The sequence below is a fragment of the Chrysemys picta genome, chromosome 20, assembly GCF_011386835.1.
Source record: "Chrysemys picta bellii isolate R12L10 chromosome 20, ASM1138683v2, whole genome shotgun sequence".
In the NCBI taxonomy this organism is placed as follows: domain Eukaryota; kingdom Metazoa; phylum Chordata; order Testudines; family Emydidae; genus Chrysemys; species Chrysemys picta.
Genome location: NC_088810.1, coordinates 16,571,003 through 16,588,206, shown reverse-complemented (window position 1 = coordinate 16,588,206; position 17,204 = coordinate 16,571,003). Strand labels below are relative to the sequence as shown.

Below are 17,204 nucleotides of genomic sequence, written 5' to 3'. Positions count from 1 at the left end.
GACCTGCACGCTAGAGGGGCTGCAGACTATGCAACGCAGCTTTCCATGGCAGAAGCCCTGTCTACACACAAGTTGCACTGGTGTAGTTAAAGCAGCACAACACCCCCACCATGACCCTGGGTACAGTTATATCTCCATACAAAAGGGTGCTTCATACAAATACAGCTATTCCCACACAGGAAGGGGATGCACTAAACCAGTATAAGGCTCCTCTATCCCAGTATAATCAAGTCCAGACAAGGGGCTGTCTTGGTATATCAGTAAAAAGAGAAGCGTTCCCCTAACTGACACTTGTATCAGTACAAAAGCTCTCTCTAAACCAGGCCTAAGAAATGCAAGGAATTCACTTGGACCCAACTAATCTGGTTTAAGTGAAGCCCTCTCCCCTAACCTCATGGGTCTAAGGGAGCAGATTTCCCTGGAGGTGGGTCACCCCATCACTGCAGGGATTCTTGCACCCTGCTCTGAAGCAGCTGGTTCCAGCCTGGAGTCAGGAGACTGGGCAAGGTGCACCCCTGCCAATTCCTATGCGCCTCTAAAAAAAACCATTAGCATGTTCTATAGTTACTTTAGAAGGGAGATGGAAAAAAATTTAACGTTTTTATTAACTATTACATCAAGAAAAAAAAACTTCCTACCCTCGCCCTGTGATCGCTCCGCAGCTACCTGGAGAACCGTGATTAAGTAAACTGAAGTTATTAGGTTACATGGACCGGAACATGCAGGGCTGAGATTATCCCAATCGCTTGTCAGTGGCAGGGAGGCCGGTACCCCAGTGCCATCACTTCTTCTCCTCTTCCTTTTTGTCCTTGTTCTCCTTGGAGGCCTGCGAGGCCAAGGAACCCATGGCGTTGCGGATGGCCTCGTTGTTGGGGTCGACGCCAGGCAGGTTTTCAAGCACGCTCTGTAGGAACTCCGGATCCTGCATCACGTCGTAATCATCTTCCTCCTGCACATCCATGAAGAGAGAGTCACTCCCCACTCCCCATCGAGAAGATATACTGGGATCTAACAGGCTGGTACTGCTTACTTGAAACACTGCACCCTGTTAGCAGGTGCTGAGCATGCTAGGGAAGGTTTACGTGGATTCCAGGAACTCATTGAGCCTGGCAGCTTTTGATAAGGGAGATGGGAGTGGCTCTGTGGGGAAAGGGGGACCTAGGGTGCGAGCTGAGCAGTCCTCAGGGAGGAATCCCAGTAGCAGCCAATCCTACTGACAAGGCTTGAACTGAACTGTTATGTTAACCAAGTCTAAGGAGAGGGGGAGTTTGGACTCTACACAGAGTGGATGTGAAAGACTGGGAAAGGGGTGGCTGGGGAGACCATCACCTTGGTAGGTTCTGATGTGTCCATGGCTGCAGTGCTATCAACTTCTCCTGATTCAGCTTGGGCGAACTCTGAAGAGAGGAAAGAAATGTCTTGGCTACTGAGTATTCACCACCATCTTTACTGCAATAGTATTTATGCTGGGTTGTCAGCAGGGTGTGTGTATGTAAAGATGCTGAAGGCGACTTGCCTGTGGCAGCTAGTGGGCCAGGAGTGTCACAAACCAGACATTCACAATTGCAGGCCTTCCGGTCAGGAGTCTGTCAGCGCTTGATCCCATCCTTGCCTTACCCAGCTGTGCCTATGCATAGCCGCATATGGCAGATCATTCCCTCCCCACTGATCTGCTGCTCCCTGCTACAGACCCCACATCAATCAAGAGGTGCCTGGGATAATACTGATGGATGCAGCAGGAAGCCTCAAGGCAGAATAGTGAGAGTTGAGAAAGATGATTCAGGCTTGAAGGCCTGACGTGAAGGTTCTGACACCCCTTGCCCCCAGACAGGTAGGATATTCACGGAATCCAGACCGACTCAGACAAGCACTCACTCATTTTGTGCATCTCAATTTTTGGGTGCCCAACCTCTGTCAGACGTTCACAGGTGTCGAGACCCAGCTGCTGTCTCTGAAATCACTGGGACAGCTCAATCAGCACAGGATTTGGGTTCGGGGATTAGACAGCTGTGCTAAATTCTAGCCACTCACCTGGCCCTTGCAGAGACATCTGCATGGCATAAGCAATCTGCTCCTCTTCTGTCATGCTGCTAAGGTCGGGCAGGCCAGCTCTCCCAAACTCCTGCTGGGTGATCGTCATCTTCAATAAGGCATCGTCCGAATCTAGCACAGGGATAAACACAGTACACGTTCCTAGAGCAATTCCCCAACATATTCTGTATTCAGAGAAGAATTCCTCCCCATCACTGAAGGGCAGCCACTTCTTGGGGGGGGATGAGACAGCTGCACAAAGCGCACAGCAACAATGCACAACAGTTCAGGACAGGAAAAAATACTGCATGCAGCTGTAAGTGCAGGGGCAGTTTTAGGGAAGGCAGACTGTAGATACCCAAGTAGGGATTGGGCTGAGATACTGGGGCTAACAGTATTCTCGTGGAAAGTGCCATGGGATCTCTAGCCAGTGCAAGTGATCAGGGCCTCCTTTTACATCTCAGGTGAAGGGGAACACCACACGGGGGGGGATATAAGGAACTACCATGTTGAAAGGAAGTGTACCCCTCCCTAATGAATCCCCTGCAGCGCATAGGTGTCCCTGCTTAGCACTGGAGGCTAGACACGATCTCAGTACAAAATGATCTGGCTGCATCAGCAGACTCCCTCTCCCCCCTGCATCGAACTCGCTGCTTTACTCTGCTCACCCCGGCCCCTCCAACTGAAGAGGGATTAGATCCCCGGCCTGGTTTCTTACCATCCCCACCAGTGGCTGTAATTCCTGCCTCAGCAGCGGAAGCAGCTGCAGCTCTCCTGGCCTCTTCCTCCTGCCGCTGCCTCTGCTCCTCCATGGACACACGCAGCGCCTGTGGAGCAGAAAATGGGGTAAACTCAAAGCAACAGCACGTTCACAAACAGTTTGGGTCCTTCAAACCGATTCTTGGTTCCATCATCTCTTACCAGAGCCAGTTCTGGGTCCGCGCTGGGATCCACTCCAAACTCAAAGTCGCTAGCGCCAAGGCCAAGCATGGCACCACCCTCCCCAGCCAAAATGGGGGAACTAATGAGGGCATCGGCAAGGCTAGGGCCAGGGGGCACAGTCACCAGGTGGGAACCAGTCCCATCCTTGCCGTTTAAGGTGTTAATGAAGGCAGTCAGCTTGTCTGTGTTGGCTTCCTAGGGGAGGGGAAGAGAGAGAGAGAGAGAGAGGTTAGAACCCAGGCTGACTTCTTCCCGTTGGCTTGGCTCAAAGGAGATGATGCTGGGCTGCCCTATGAGCTGTAATAACCCTTAAGTCCTCTTACCAACTGGTGTTCAGGAAGGGAACTCGTCTATAAATACAGAAGTACAGAGAACGGTGATCAGTATGCACCAGGGGTATGGAGACACGCCACGTTTCAGAGCTGGAAGAGGCCATCCGTATAATGGGCCCCCTCCAATGGGCAACTGATTAAAATTCCTCCCAGGAAGTCTCTGTGCAGAGTGAGGACAGTCGGCCCGGAACATTGTTCTATTCAATTCATCCTGAGTTTGCTCGTGTTTTAGAGTCCTGCTCAAAGGAAGTGCCAGCAGTTTCCTTTCATAGTGGTGTGATCTCACCGGAGGATCACGAACCTTATGGGTGTTATCTGCAGTCAGCCTGAGGGTGTATCAGCAACACTAGAGATGAGATTGTACCCAACAGTCAGAACAAAATTGGTCCTATTTCTCCTCTAACATGGACACCCCGTGTCTTGAATACAGCATTAATTTTCATACTTTGCCCTCCACCAGAATCAATGTTACACTGAGGTTTTGCTGTATCTACCCAGATAGAGCAGTTCAATGTGATACGGCATCAGGCCACTCTGCTTTGCATCTTGATCAGCAGCTATGCTGGGAATGGTTGTGGTAGGTTTCTGGGATTCAGCTGTCTCAGTTTAGGGAATAAACCATCATTCTCCGCTGAGTACGGGTTGGCCCGTAGCAAAGAAGGTTGGCTGGGGTATCATCCTGGCATCACTGATGCCACCCACACTCTAACGATCAGGAAAGAACAGTCACAGAACTTAGGCAGGCTCCGTGAAGGTTGCTCCCTTCAAGCAAGTATGTCCCTGGAGATCTGGAAGTGGAGTAGGGATTATTGGGGAAGAGAAGGGAAAACCGCCAGACCTATTATTTTTCCTGCTCACCTGGAACATCATTACCAGCTTGGTTCTAAAACCAACCACCAAAGTCTTTTAATGTGGTGATTAGATTCTTGAATAGCTAGTGTTGCAGCTCAGAAACACCACTCGGAGGCATAGGGGTGAGACACTATATGGGGCATTGCCAGCAAGGACAAGATAACCCAGGAATTCACTTACTTCGATGGAGAGGGGTCACCTCACAGGACTAAATGCCAGACCAACAAAATTCAACCACACTTGTATTCCCAACTCTTCCCACTGTTCCTTAGCCTTACATCACAATACAGCCCTCTGCCCAAGGAAGTCTGAAGCCAACACTGACTAATGTAGCCTGCGACTCACGGAGGTGTGTTCCGGAGCATTAACAGTATATTTCATAAAGAAGTGTATTTTATATTTTCATATGCATCCGAAGAACTGGGCTGTAGTCCACGAAAGCTTATACTCTAATAAACTTGTTAGTCTCTAAGGTGCCACAAGTACTCCTGTTCTTTTTGCGGATACAGACTAACACGGCTGCTACTCTGAAACCTGTCAGTATATTTCATGAACAGTAATTAAAGTCTTTGATGCATGGTTGCCAGGGAATATGGTAACTGCACACTGCCTTAGAGGTTTCATCCTAAGGATGGGTTGGGGTTTTAAATACAAAGGGTAAAGTATGTTTTACATACAAAGGTTTGTGCCACAAACTGATGGAGGAAACTCAGAATTACAGCTGGCTTTCTATTTTAACCCCAACACTGTGAAAAGGCAGGTGACTAAAGCATGCAGAAACGAAGTTAAAAAAATATTAAAAGAAAGGATGTCCTTCAATACCTTTGTTTATGGAAACAAAGAATTTTAAAAATCCAATTTGTTTTCTTTTTGCCCTTCACTGATGGTGAGTCTAGACCAGTCAATTTCACTTTTAGTTAGAGTCTGTTTCACTGAAGCACTAGCAGAAGTGTGAAATGTTTGGGTAGGAAACACAGCAGGGGCATATTTGAGAAGAGAGTCTCCTTTGGAATCTGCAAAACATTAATGGAAGGATTTCTGTTGTCTGAATAGCTCAGCCTTAAAATCCCTGCTGAAGAGATTAAGATAGGGGGAATTGTGATAGTATTCTTCACTGATGTTCCCAGACAGATAGGAGCCAAGTGTTTGAAAATGAGATGTAAACCCTGGCTGGAGTTTGTATTTCAAAGACTCTTGGGAGATCAGTTTAAAAGTCTCACCTCTTCTCCAAAGTTGATAATGTCAACATTTACTTTCTCCTTTTTAAGGCGCTTTGCCAGTTTCACCAGCTGCAATAAAGAGAAAGGAGTGTTAGCCCTTCATCAGTTGTCTTCAGCTCCTACATCTCCTCCACATAACAGAAAGCAGACAAAAGTGCGTGGGATTTGTTCATCAGGACACAAAGCCAGATATAAAAGCATCTAATTTACAGGTGCCACAGTCTATACAAGCTTCCGAGTAAGAGATTATTTCTGGACAGTAAAATGTTTGAGAGGTTTCATCTCCATTATACTCCTATGAAAACTAAATAGGCAGAACTTAAAATCAATCCTTAAAGCCAGCAAGCTTCTTTTAAAGAGACACTCTGACAATCTGAATTACATTACGTCACTTTTTTAATTGCATGTACTTTGATTTAATTAAAAAGGCACCTATCTAAAATTCTGAATGTTTTTTTAATAAAAAAAACACCCAGACAAATACAATTAAGAGTTCAGAAGTGATAATCAAGCTAGCCCAGTACAGACAGTTTGATAAGAAGTGTGAGAATACTTACAAGAGGAGATAAATTCTATCTCCCCTTGTAAGCATTCTCACACTTCTGTACTGGGCTAGCTTGATTATCACTTCAAAAGTTTTTCTCTCTTACTTAATTGGCCTCTCAGAGTTGGTAAGACAACTCCCACCTGTTCATGCTCCCTGTATGTGTGTATATATATCTCCTCAATATATGTTTCACTCTATATGCATCCGAAGAAGTGGGCTGTAGTCCACGAAAGCTTATGCTCTAATAAATTTGTTAGTCTCTAAGGTGCCACAAGTACTCCTGTTCTTCCTGTTACTCTAAGACACTATGCATTCTCTAAGAGAGAGCCGAGTTAGTTTATTTGTATTGTTCCTTCTTTTCCATTTTCACACCCACCCACCCCCTTTCAATAGCTCACATTCTAGTAGCAGGGTTTATCAGCTAAACAGTTGTCTCATTGGGACATAAGCTTTGAGCCTTACAGTTCTTGATACAGATTCACAAGACTGCTGTAATATCAATGCTCATTAAGATTTCTTAGAACTGTGTTTTCTGGATATAAAGACTGACCAACACAGTCAGTTCAGAAAAACATTGAACAGTTCCAGTTTCAAGAAAGCAGAAATTATTAGGTACTTGATATCAGGGTGATGAGAGCAGTATAAACACCTAGATAAAGAAATTGCTGTGAAAACTAAGGGCACATTTACATTTAAAAGGCTGCACTGGCTCTCCCATCAACACAGTGCTGTCTACACGAGGGTTAGGTTGATAGAACTATGTCGCTCAGGGGTGTAGATTTTTCACACCAAGTGAGAATGACATAGTTATACAAGATAGGTCTGTAGTGTAAACCAGACCTGAGGGCTCACCATCACGGATTAAACATACCCATGAACGTACATCTATAACTGGTCATGCTTTACTCACATCTTTCTCGTTATCTTCCACAGGGCTCCCAACAAAGGCAATGATGCGCATCTTGTGATTTTTGCCTTGACGATGTTTCAAAGCCAGCTGGAAAATAAGAGTTGTCATCCAAGGTGAACATAAGAATGGCCATACTGGGTAAAAACAGTGGTCCATCCAGTTTTCTGACAGTGGCCAGTGCCAGCTGCTTCAGAGGGAATGAACAGAACAGGGCCATTATTGAGTGATCCACCCCAACGTCCAGTCTCAGCATCTGGCAGGCAGAGGTTAGGGATACCCAGAGCATGGGGTTGCATCCATGAACATCTTAGCTAATAGCCATTGAGGGACCTATGCTCCATGAATGTATCTAATTCTTTTTTGAGCCCACTTATACTTTTGGCCTTAACAACATCCCCAGGCAACGAATTCCACACGTTGACTGTGCCTTGTGTGAAGAAGTACTTCCTTTGGTTTGTTTTAAACCTTCTGCTTATTAATTTCCCTGGGTGACCCCTGGTTCTTGTGTTACGTAAAGGGGTAAATAACACTTCCCTATTCACTTCCTCCACACGGGTCATGATTTTATAGACCTCGATCATATTTGCCCCACAGTCATCTCTTTTCCAAGCTGAACAATCCCAGAAAGCTGATGGTGACTGATGTATCAAGAAAATGTAAATGCCCAGGAGGGAGAGGAGTTGCATGGGATGGAAAAAATGGGCTATTACACACACACATACACCTTGGAGTAAGGGGTTGAACCTGAGCTAGGTATCAGGAGGCACTTTTATGAAGCAAGATTCATTAGACTGAGGAGTATTTTCAAGATGACATAAGCCATATTGTAATAAGCTGCCTTTAAGCATCTGCTGCTTCCACAAGATGCTTTAAAAGGAACTGGCCCTAATAATGCCACTTCTCTATCAAAAGATCCCAGCACAACAAACATTCGTTTAGTTGCCTTGGCGAGGCAGGTATTACGATCCCTATTTCGCACCCAAGGAAACTGAGGCAAAAGAGACCCATTAAGTGACTTACTCAATGTCTACATGGCAATTCCACACCCGTGGCTAGCCCGTGCCAGGTGACTCAGGCTCGTGGGGCTCTGGCTGTGGGACTGTTACACTGCTAAGTTGACGTCTGGGGTCAGGGAGGGTCCCAGAGCTGGGCCTGAGCCCCGAAGTCTACACAGCAATGAAACAGCCCTGCAGCCCTAGCCAACTGGCATGGGCCAATGGTGGGTTTTTCTTTGCTGTGTAGACATAAGTAAATCTGTGGCAGAGCTGGCAATAGACCAGGTCGGCCTCCAAGTCCTTTGCCTTAACTACAAGACCATCCTTCCCCCTCTAAATATATATGAGTAATAGCTTTCCAGATGTACACAGCAGATCATGAGATGAGAAGCACATAGAGCGAAAGTAAGGGAGTGACTAAACCTTGAGACCTATTCCAGATGTTTAAGGGTAACAAAGGCACCTCTCCTTTGTGGGTGTGTATTGCCGGAATTTGGCCCCCATAAGTTGGCTGCACATACATGATATATATTGCAACTGTAACCCAGCAATTTGGTAGCAAATCAAAAGCTATTTCCACAGACTCAGATTCTCTCTAGTTTATAGTTCTCTTTCTTCCTCTTCACCAAACAGCCTCATTGATTTCCCCACACTCAATTTCTCAATAGAATTATTCACATGGTAGCAGACTGGATTACATTAAATCCCATGACCTGGCTCAATTCCAATTTGGGTAGTTACAGGCCACTTGCCTAAATTCACCTTGCACTTTCAAATGAAGGTATTTAGTATCCTAAACTATGATGAGACGTTATTACAATACCAAGCCCGTATCTAGCACTTTTCATCCATAGATCTCAAAGCACTTTACAAAGGAGGTCAGTATCGCTATCCCTATTTTACAGATGGGGAAACTGAGGCACGGAGGGGGCATGAATTACTCAAGGTCACCCAGCAGGCCAATGGCAGAACCAGAAATAGAAGCTAGGTCCCCTGATTCACAGTCCAGTGCTCTATCTAGGAGGCCACACTAGCAGTTAGCAGAATGCTTCAGGATGAGCGGGGTTATAGAAATGCAAGATGACGACTCATTTAAGAAAAGTCATGAACAAGGTGTCACTTACATGAGCAACTCGGATTCCTGTACAGAAGGTAATTTTCCCTTTGGGTTGCACTGAGTGTAATTTGGAAAGGATCCGTCCCGTGTCTGGGGTAAGTGTGGTCAACACTTCACAGTTACTAGAACAATATAAATGGTTGCATTGTTATACAAAGTCCTTTCAAACCATTAATCAACCCTCCCAATACCCCTTGTAAGGTAGTATCTTTTACAGTAGATACGCTGGAGGGTAGGGATAGGATACAGAGGGACCTAGATAAATTAGAGGATTGGGCCAAAAGAAACCTGATGAGGTTCAACAAGGACAAGTGCAGAGTCCTGCACTTAGGACGGAAGAATCCCATTCACTGCTACAGACTAGGGACCGAGTGGCTAGGCAGCAGTTCTGCAGAAAACGACCTAGGGGTTACAGTGGACAAGAAGCTGGATATGAGTCAACAGTGTGCCCTTGTTGCCAAGAAGGCTAACGACATTTTGGGCTGTATAAGTAGGGGCATTGCCAGCAGATCGAGGGACGTGATTGTTCCCCTCTATTTGACGTTGGTGAGGCCTCACCTGGAGTACTGTTTCCAGTTTTGGGCCCCATACTACAAGAAGGAGGTGGAAAAATTGGAAAGAGTCCAGCAGAGGGCAACAAAAATGATTAGGGGGCTGGAGCACATGAGTTATGAGGAGAGGCTGAGGGAACTGGGATTGTTTAGTCTGCAGAAGAGAAGAATGAGGGGGGATTTGATAGCTGCTTTCAACTACTTGAAAGGGGGTTCCAAAGAGGATGGATCTAGACTGTTCTCAGTGGTATCAGATGACAGAACAAGGAGTAATGGTCTCAAGTTGCAGTGGGGGAGGTTTAGGTTGGATATTAGGAAAAACTTTTTCACTTTTTTCACTAGGAGGGTGGTGAAGCACTGGAATGGGTTACCTAGGGATGTGGTGGAATCTCCTTCCTTAGAGATTTTTAAGGCCCGCTTGACAAAGTCCTGGCTGGGATGATTTAGTTGGGATTAGGTCCTGCTTTGAGCAGGGGGTTGGACTAGATGACCTCCTGAGGTCCCTTCCAACCCTGATATTCTATGATTCTACAGGTGGGGAAATTGAAGCACAGGGTCTCCCACAGTCACATGGAGAAAACAGCAGAAGCCAGTTATTCCTAGATCTGTGCTCAATACACTAGATCAGTGTTTCTCAGCCTTTTCAGGTTGGCAACCCCAAAAATGTTTGTAACTCCTTTACATTTACTATAAAAGAGTCAGAACTGCATCATTGATAAGCCTATGTAATTTGTGTTTTTTGAGAGGCTGACAGAATACTTAACCTTGCAGGATCAAAGTGTGCAGGGAGCGGGATCTCTGTTGTAGATTGTATTATAATCCCCTCCCTTATTTCCCGCACTGCCTTTCATGACCCCCTACCCACATGGGGGTTGCAACTCACTGGCTGGGAAATACTACACACTAGACCACACCCATCACCTGGGTGGGAGAGCAGGAGACATTTTGATTTCTAGGAGGGGGAACTCTACAGACGTACTTAGCTAAGGTAATGAGCCCCACGTTGTTCTCTGGGTTGCTACGGGTTTTCGAGTGGCACACAATGTTGACAGCATCTTGCTGGGCTTGCAGGCGAGTAGGTAAAAAGTCCCCATTTCTCATGTACTCACTGTTGTCAACACTGAAATACAGAATCAGATAAGGTCAGAACTAAAAAACAGGCTCGTCTGTTTTTACCCTAAGCTGGTTCATGAAAATGAAGCCTCAGGATCCTAGATCTGTGGTCAGACAGCTAACAGCATACATGTCTCCTCGTCCTTGCCACTTCTTAAGGCAGAGAGAGAATCTTGAAATTCAGACGCAAGAACCAAATCCATTTTAAAGCCCTGGTTATAGTAGAACAATGCAGAAGCCTGCCCTTTGGGCCCATAGGACAGACTGAGAGCCCAGTCCATGAGTCCTAGAACTGGGAATACAGCACCCCCTCCCTGTAACTTCAAGCTGAAGCGCACTCAATATCAGCTGCATGTTGTAAGATTTGCAGGTGAACACAAAGAACAAGCAATTTCTCTTCACCCATCAGCAGTATTAGCCATGGCTGGAGACAGGATAAAGAATAGCTCGATCAACCTGATGGGGCAATACCCGTGTTCCTATCAGTATATCTACACAAGCATCTCTTAGGGTTATGAGCATTTATTTGACATTTTAAGAAGTAGCCTACAACTTTTTGATATTATAGCAACTTAGCACCGCTATAGTTGTAGCTTCTAAAGTGCTTTGGCAAAGGTGAACAACTATCCATGCCCTCATTTTACAGAGAGGGAAACTGAGGCACAGGCAGGCGAGACTTCCCCAAGGTCACACAGAGTCAATGAGAGCTGGGACTAGAACGGTCGTCTGGTGTGTCTCAACCCCAGGCGCTAGTGAAACATTCGATGCAGGTCAGGCTCCTGGCAAGCTGTCACCAGGGCTGTGTCCCACAGTTCAAGCACCCCCCGTTATACAGATTTGACTGTTTGGGATACCGTGATGTCTCGGGGTTAAAAGAGGAGACTGGGAAGCAGGGCTTCTGAGTTCTATTCTGGACACTGCCACTAACTCACTGGGCGAGCTATTGGTGAGTCACCCCTCTGCGCTTCAATTCCCTCCCCCTGTGTAAAATGGGGCTAATTCTCACTTGCTCTTTGCAAAGTGCATTAACCTCCTTGGGTGAAAGGTGCTAAACATGTGCCTAGTATTATCAAGCAGGGAATTACCAGCTTTGTGGTTTCACTTCTGTTCCCAAAAGAGACAGATTAACATCCCAGCTCCCCCTCAGTTAACAGGAGCAGTCATGACCTGTTAGCTACTGACAATGTAAATCAGATTTACTCTCCACCCATTAGCAGGCTAACCCATTCCATGCAAGCTAGCACATCTACAACACTGATGGCTTGCTACGATAGTGCCTTCATTAATATTAGGATTGGCTGAACAAAGAGAGGCTCTACGCCAGTGGTCTCCAACCTTTTTACGCACAAGATCACTTTTTGAATTTAAATACAACCCAGGATCTACCTAGCCCCTTCCCCGAACCCCCCCCCCCCCGCCCATTCCATCCCCCCTCCCTCCATCGCTCATTCTCACCCACCCTCACTCACTTTCACCGGACTGGGGCAGGTGGTTGGGGCTGAGGGGTTCGGAGTGTGGGAGGGGGTTCCGGGCTGAGCCTGGAGCAGGGGTGTAGGAGGGGTTGAGGGGTGCAAGCTCTGTGAGGGAGTTTGGGCGCAGGAGGGGGGGTCTGGGCTGGGGCAGAGTGTTGGGGTTCAGGAAGGGGTATGGTGTGCAGGCTCCAGGAGGGGGCTCAGGGCTGGGGTGTGGGCTCCTGCCAGTGGCGCTTACCTCAGATGGCTCCTGGTCTGTGGCACAGCAGGGCTAAGGCAGGCTCCCTGCCTGCTCCAGCCCCACACCGCTCCCGGAAGCTGCCATCCCTACAGCCCTGGCGGAGCGGGAGGCACGTGGCTCCACACGCTGCACCCAGGCACTGCCGCCACGGCTCCCATTGGCCACAGTTCCCTGTTCCCAGCCAAAGGGAGCTGCAGGTAGGAGCAGTGTGCGGAGACCCCCTGATCCCGCCCCTCTTCCAGGACTCAGCAGCGTGGGATCAGGGCAGGCAGGGAGCCTGCCTTAGCCCCGCTGCGCCGCCAGACTTTTAGCAGCCGGACGACTGTCAGAGGCTCCAGGATCTACCAGTTGGTGACCACTGCTCTACACTCAACTTGATGGCATGTCTGTCAATAACATAACTTTGGAATGCCAGAGCCGATCCATTCTAAAAATGTCAGCGAATGTTCAGTCTAGGCATTAATGGGCAGAACCCTATGGATTTTGGTTAAAAACAAAACGGGGAAGGGGGCATCCCAGAGATCTAGTTAGCAGAGTTACCAGCTTCAACCAGTCTGTAGATCAAAGAACTAGTTGAGGAGGCCACTGATGCCTTCCATGCCACCCACATCTCAGCTCTTCCCTTCTTCCCAGTTTAAAATGCTGAGCCCCTGCATGACATAACCCCCAGACAGAAGAAATAACAGAGGGCACATTGAGCCCCTGCCATGGGGCAATGAGGGGTTGCAGAGAGTTCCTGAAATAAGACACACAAACAGCTTGTGGGGCAAACGGAGGGAGGCAAGGAGCCCCTGGTGTGTGGAATGAGCTCAACAGACAGAAGCAACTATGTAGTAGTTTTGTGTCTGGGCAATTTTAAACCTTTCACATACAGAATGTCACGGCCCAGGATCCAGTTTTAATCCTTGCTCTCCTGGCTGTAGCACACAAAGCCACTTTCTCATGCCAGGAGGCATCAGTCTGTATTAAAATGCAAAACCCTGTCACACTGTGCGCTGCTGAACACAAATATTCTTTACTACAAAAAGCAGCCATTCATTGACACACAATGAATGGAAGTGGATGCGTGGCATATGGATTTCAAAGTGCTTTGCTAACATTAATTCTCACAACAACTCTGAGAAGCAAGTTAATAATACTCTTAACAGATGCCATGACTCCTCAAGGTGACACAGTACCAGTGGCATGACGTGGGCCAGAAACCAGGATTCATGAATCCCAGTGCCCTGGTCTAACCCACTACACACACACCCATGGCCCAGCACTTCTTGCCCTGCACCTTACGGGGGAGGGATAGCTCAGTGGTTTGAGGACTGGGCTGCTAAACCCAGGGTTGTGAGTTCAATCCTTGAGGAGGCCATTTAGGGATCTGGGGCAAAAATTGGTCTGGGGATTGGTCCTGCTTTGAGCAGGGGGTTGGACTAGATACCTCCTGAGGTCCCTTCCAACCCTGATATTCTATGATTGTCACCATGTGAACCTAGGGTAAGACTGAGGATAAATACACTGCCAGACTAGAATGGAAGCCTTCTGCACTGGTGAAAGTGACCATACAATGTACAGGGCAACCATGGACCGATCTCACTACATCTGGGATCTTATACTCCAATTTCAGAACTCACTCCCCCAAAGTCATGACATCAACAGCTGCAAGAGAACAATAATTAACCTGACACTGTCTCTTATTTGAATCTGACATAGTTACTTAGCAAATCAAGCTACTGTGGATGTCTCTATCCAACTAACTGAAGAGCTATTTAGTTACCAGATACAACCCACAATGGAAGTTTTGTGCATCTTATGAATCTCTGCTATTTGGTAATTAGACTACAGCAACTAATGGGTCTGAGGTATTGTAGTAGCCAGGATCTTTATTGTGCACCGAACAATATAGTATGTTTAGTGATTTTTTTATGCATCTCTGAAGTATAAACTTATTTCCTATGCCTGGTTTTAGCTCTAGCTATCAGCTTGGTAATGTAGAATCCAAAACTGACACCACCATTTTACTTCACATCTGGTATTAAGCAACAGCAAAACACTAATACAGTCGGATTGCAGCTGCCCAGGATTTCATGCCAGCCCTGCACTAACCCACCTAAACACACCAGTCACTGAAAGTATGGGGAGGGAGGAAGGGTGTGTGAGCTGGGGGGCTAAAAGGTCATTTATACTCTCCAGCTCTTGCGGGGGGATGTGAAAGGAGGGGGGGAAGGGAGAGAGGGAGGTCAGACACTGTATCTCGTGAACAGTCTCTATTGTCTGCTCTTGTAACAAGTTACTCTGGGCCACATCAAACCCTATGAGATAACATGTGGGGGGTGGACAGTGAGGAAGGTTGGGGGTTGAATCCACACTGGGCTGGAGGTGAGTTAACACAGAGAAGGCCCTGGCTATCTTTGTTGATGCAGTGTTAAGTGGATTCTAGTCCAGCTATATCAAATGCTCCCACTTCTCAGTCCCAACTGATCCTCCCAGAGTCCACCCCTCCCCATCCCCCAGTCTGCCCACCACACACTGCCCACTCTGCCCTGCAGCTTCTCCATAGCATCAAGCCCTCCCCCACCAATGTCAAATATTTGCCTTATTCCATCTGACCCTAATGTCACCACATCCCAGCACAGCCCACCTCTGAATCTCCTGTCGTGGACTATCACCCACTGTCCACTAGACTAAAGCTCTCCATAGCCAAGGATCAGAGGGGTAGCCGTGTTAGTCTGAATCTGTAAAAAGCAACAGAGGGTCCTGTGGCACCTTTGAGACTAACAGAAGTACTGGGAGCATAAGCTTTCGTGGGTAAGAACCTCACTTCTTCAGATGCAAGATAGCCAAGGAGAAGCTCCAATCCAAACAACGGCCATCTCCATAGCCCACCCAGACAAGCCCAGCCTTACATCCAAGCTAACAACTCTCCCTGCCCTTACCTCAGCTCCAAACCACCTTCCAGCCTGGAAGGGACAGCTGGCCCAGCCCCTCACCAACCCAGAAAAGGACAGCAATTCCCACCACCTTGTGATCACACCCTGATCCCCTCATTCTATTACTGTGCTCGTCCTCACAGGGCAGTAATTGTGCCCTCCAGTGCAACCTAGAACTCAGTCACCCAACAGATCCCACTTCCCCCCACCACCTTGTACTGATGCTCCCCATTCATCTTCTCCTACCCCATCCCCAGATCAGAACTGGGATGGTCTCTGCCTCTTTCAAATCCCTGCTCCCAACCTGCCACTCATCTCCTGCTCCCAGAAATCTCCCCAGCTGGGTCCTGCTTCACTCACCCCCTGCATGACTTTAACCCAGCCCTGCTCCAGACCCCCTTTCCGGCACCAGCCCTCCCCAGCTCCCTTGGCATTCCCCCCCCCACTGAAATCTCCCCAGCTTGGGGTTATTCCACACACATCCACCCCTGCCTGATCCTAATCCAGCCCCCCTACCTGCCCTCCCCTCTTCCTAGTCCTCCCCAACCCCATCAAGTCAGCCCTGCTCCTCTTCCCCATCCCCTGAACCAGATTCCCATCCCTGATCCTGCCCCCACTTCCCCCACAGAGCCTCTCCAGCCTGACCCTGCTCCACATCCCTCACAACTCAACCCCACCCCTTTCCTTGACACCCCCCATCCCTGCTCCTCTTCCCCACCCGGGCCTCATCCTCCCCTCAGCCTGGCCCCGGCCCTGCCCCCAGAGTCCCCCAGCCTGCCCCTGCTCCCCCTCAGAATAGCCCCGCTCTCCCTCCGCCTGCCCTCACCCCGACAGCCCAACTCCCCCCCCGCCTGCCCCTGCTCCCCCCCAGCCTGCCCCCACCCCGACAGCCCCACTCTCCCCGCCTGACCCTGCTCCCCCTCAGCCTGCCCCCACCCCGACAGCCCCCCTCCCCCCGCCTGACCCTGCTCCCTCTCAGCCTGCCCCCACCCCGACAGCCCCACTCCCCCCGCCTGACCCTGCTCCCCCTCAGCCTGCCCCCACCCCGACAGCCCCACTCCCCCCGCCTGACCCTGCTCCCCCTCAGCCTGCCCCCACTCCGACAGCCCCCTCCCCCCGCCTGCCCCTGCTCCCTCTCAGCCTTCCCCCACCCCGACAGCCCCCCTCCCCCCGCCTGACCCTGCTCCCCCTCAGCCTGCCCCACCCCGACAGCCCCCTCCCCCCGCCTGACCCTGCTCCCCCTCAGCCTGCCCCCACCCCGACAGCCCCCCTCCCCCTCCTGACCCTGCTCCCCCTCAGCCTGCCCCCACCCCGACAGCCCCCCTCCCCCCGCCTGACCCTGCTCCCCCTCAGCCTGCCCCACCCCGACAGCCCCCCCGGCCGGGCCTAGACAGCGGCGCAGGAGCCGGGATGACTCAGGGAAACCCCGCGGGGGCCCGGTTCCTGCTTCCCGGGCCCTGGCCCGGCCTATGCTCGGCTCCTCCCCGGGGTCCCGGCCCGACCACGTCCGTCTCGGCCCCCGCCCCAGCGTCCCGCGGCCCCGACCCGGGCCCCGCTTCTCACCAGACCATAGTGCTCTCCAGCACCATCTTGCCTCCCTCCGAGACACCGGCCGGGCTAGGCCCAGCCAACAAGCCACCCTCGCACTGGCCCAGCCTCCAGCCAATCACCGGCGCCCATCTTAAAAGGTCGGCCGCAAGGGCCGCTGGGAGTTGTAGTTTCATCGCGTCTTCCCAAGGGACTACAGAAGGACAACTTCGTCCCCAGCTAGGGGCGGGAGGCCTCTCGTTGGAGCTGCTCCCTCCCCAGCCTTGCAAGAAAAATGGGCGCAGGCAACTCCTCTCACGCAGGGAGATTAGTTGCGTTTTATTCCCCCAGCAGGAAAAGTTACTTGGCCCAGATGAATGGGCTTTCGCCCTGGAGGAATTGCCAGGTTTTTGCAAACAAAATTGCTTTGGAAAAT

General features: G+C 49.4%; 1 protein-coding gene across 1 annotated transcript; it reads right to left on the bottom strand.

Moving 5' to 3' along the window:
• Nucleotides 1–587: 587 nt before the first annotated feature.
• Nucleotides 588–16,960, bottom strand: PSMD4 (proteasome 26S subunit ubiquitin receptor, non-ATPase 4). The gene is made up of 10 exons (XM_065574500.1): nucleotides 16,805–16,960; nucleotides 10,477–10,617; nucleotides 8,954–9,068; nucleotides 6,835–6,921; nucleotides 5,378–5,446; nucleotides 2,953–3,168; nucleotides 2,750–2,858; nucleotides 2,032–2,163; nucleotides 1,330–1,397; nucleotides 588–949 (listed from the first exon to the last, which is right to left on the bottom strand). The coding sequence occupies exons 1-10, from the start codon at nucleotides 16,828–16,830 to the stop codon at nucleotides 782–784; spliced, it is 1,131 nt and encodes a 376-aa protein (XP_065430572.1). The 5' UTR covers nucleotides 16,831–16,960; the 3' UTR covers nucleotides 588–781.
• Between the last annotated feature and the right edge of the window lie 244 nt (nucleotides 16,961–17,204).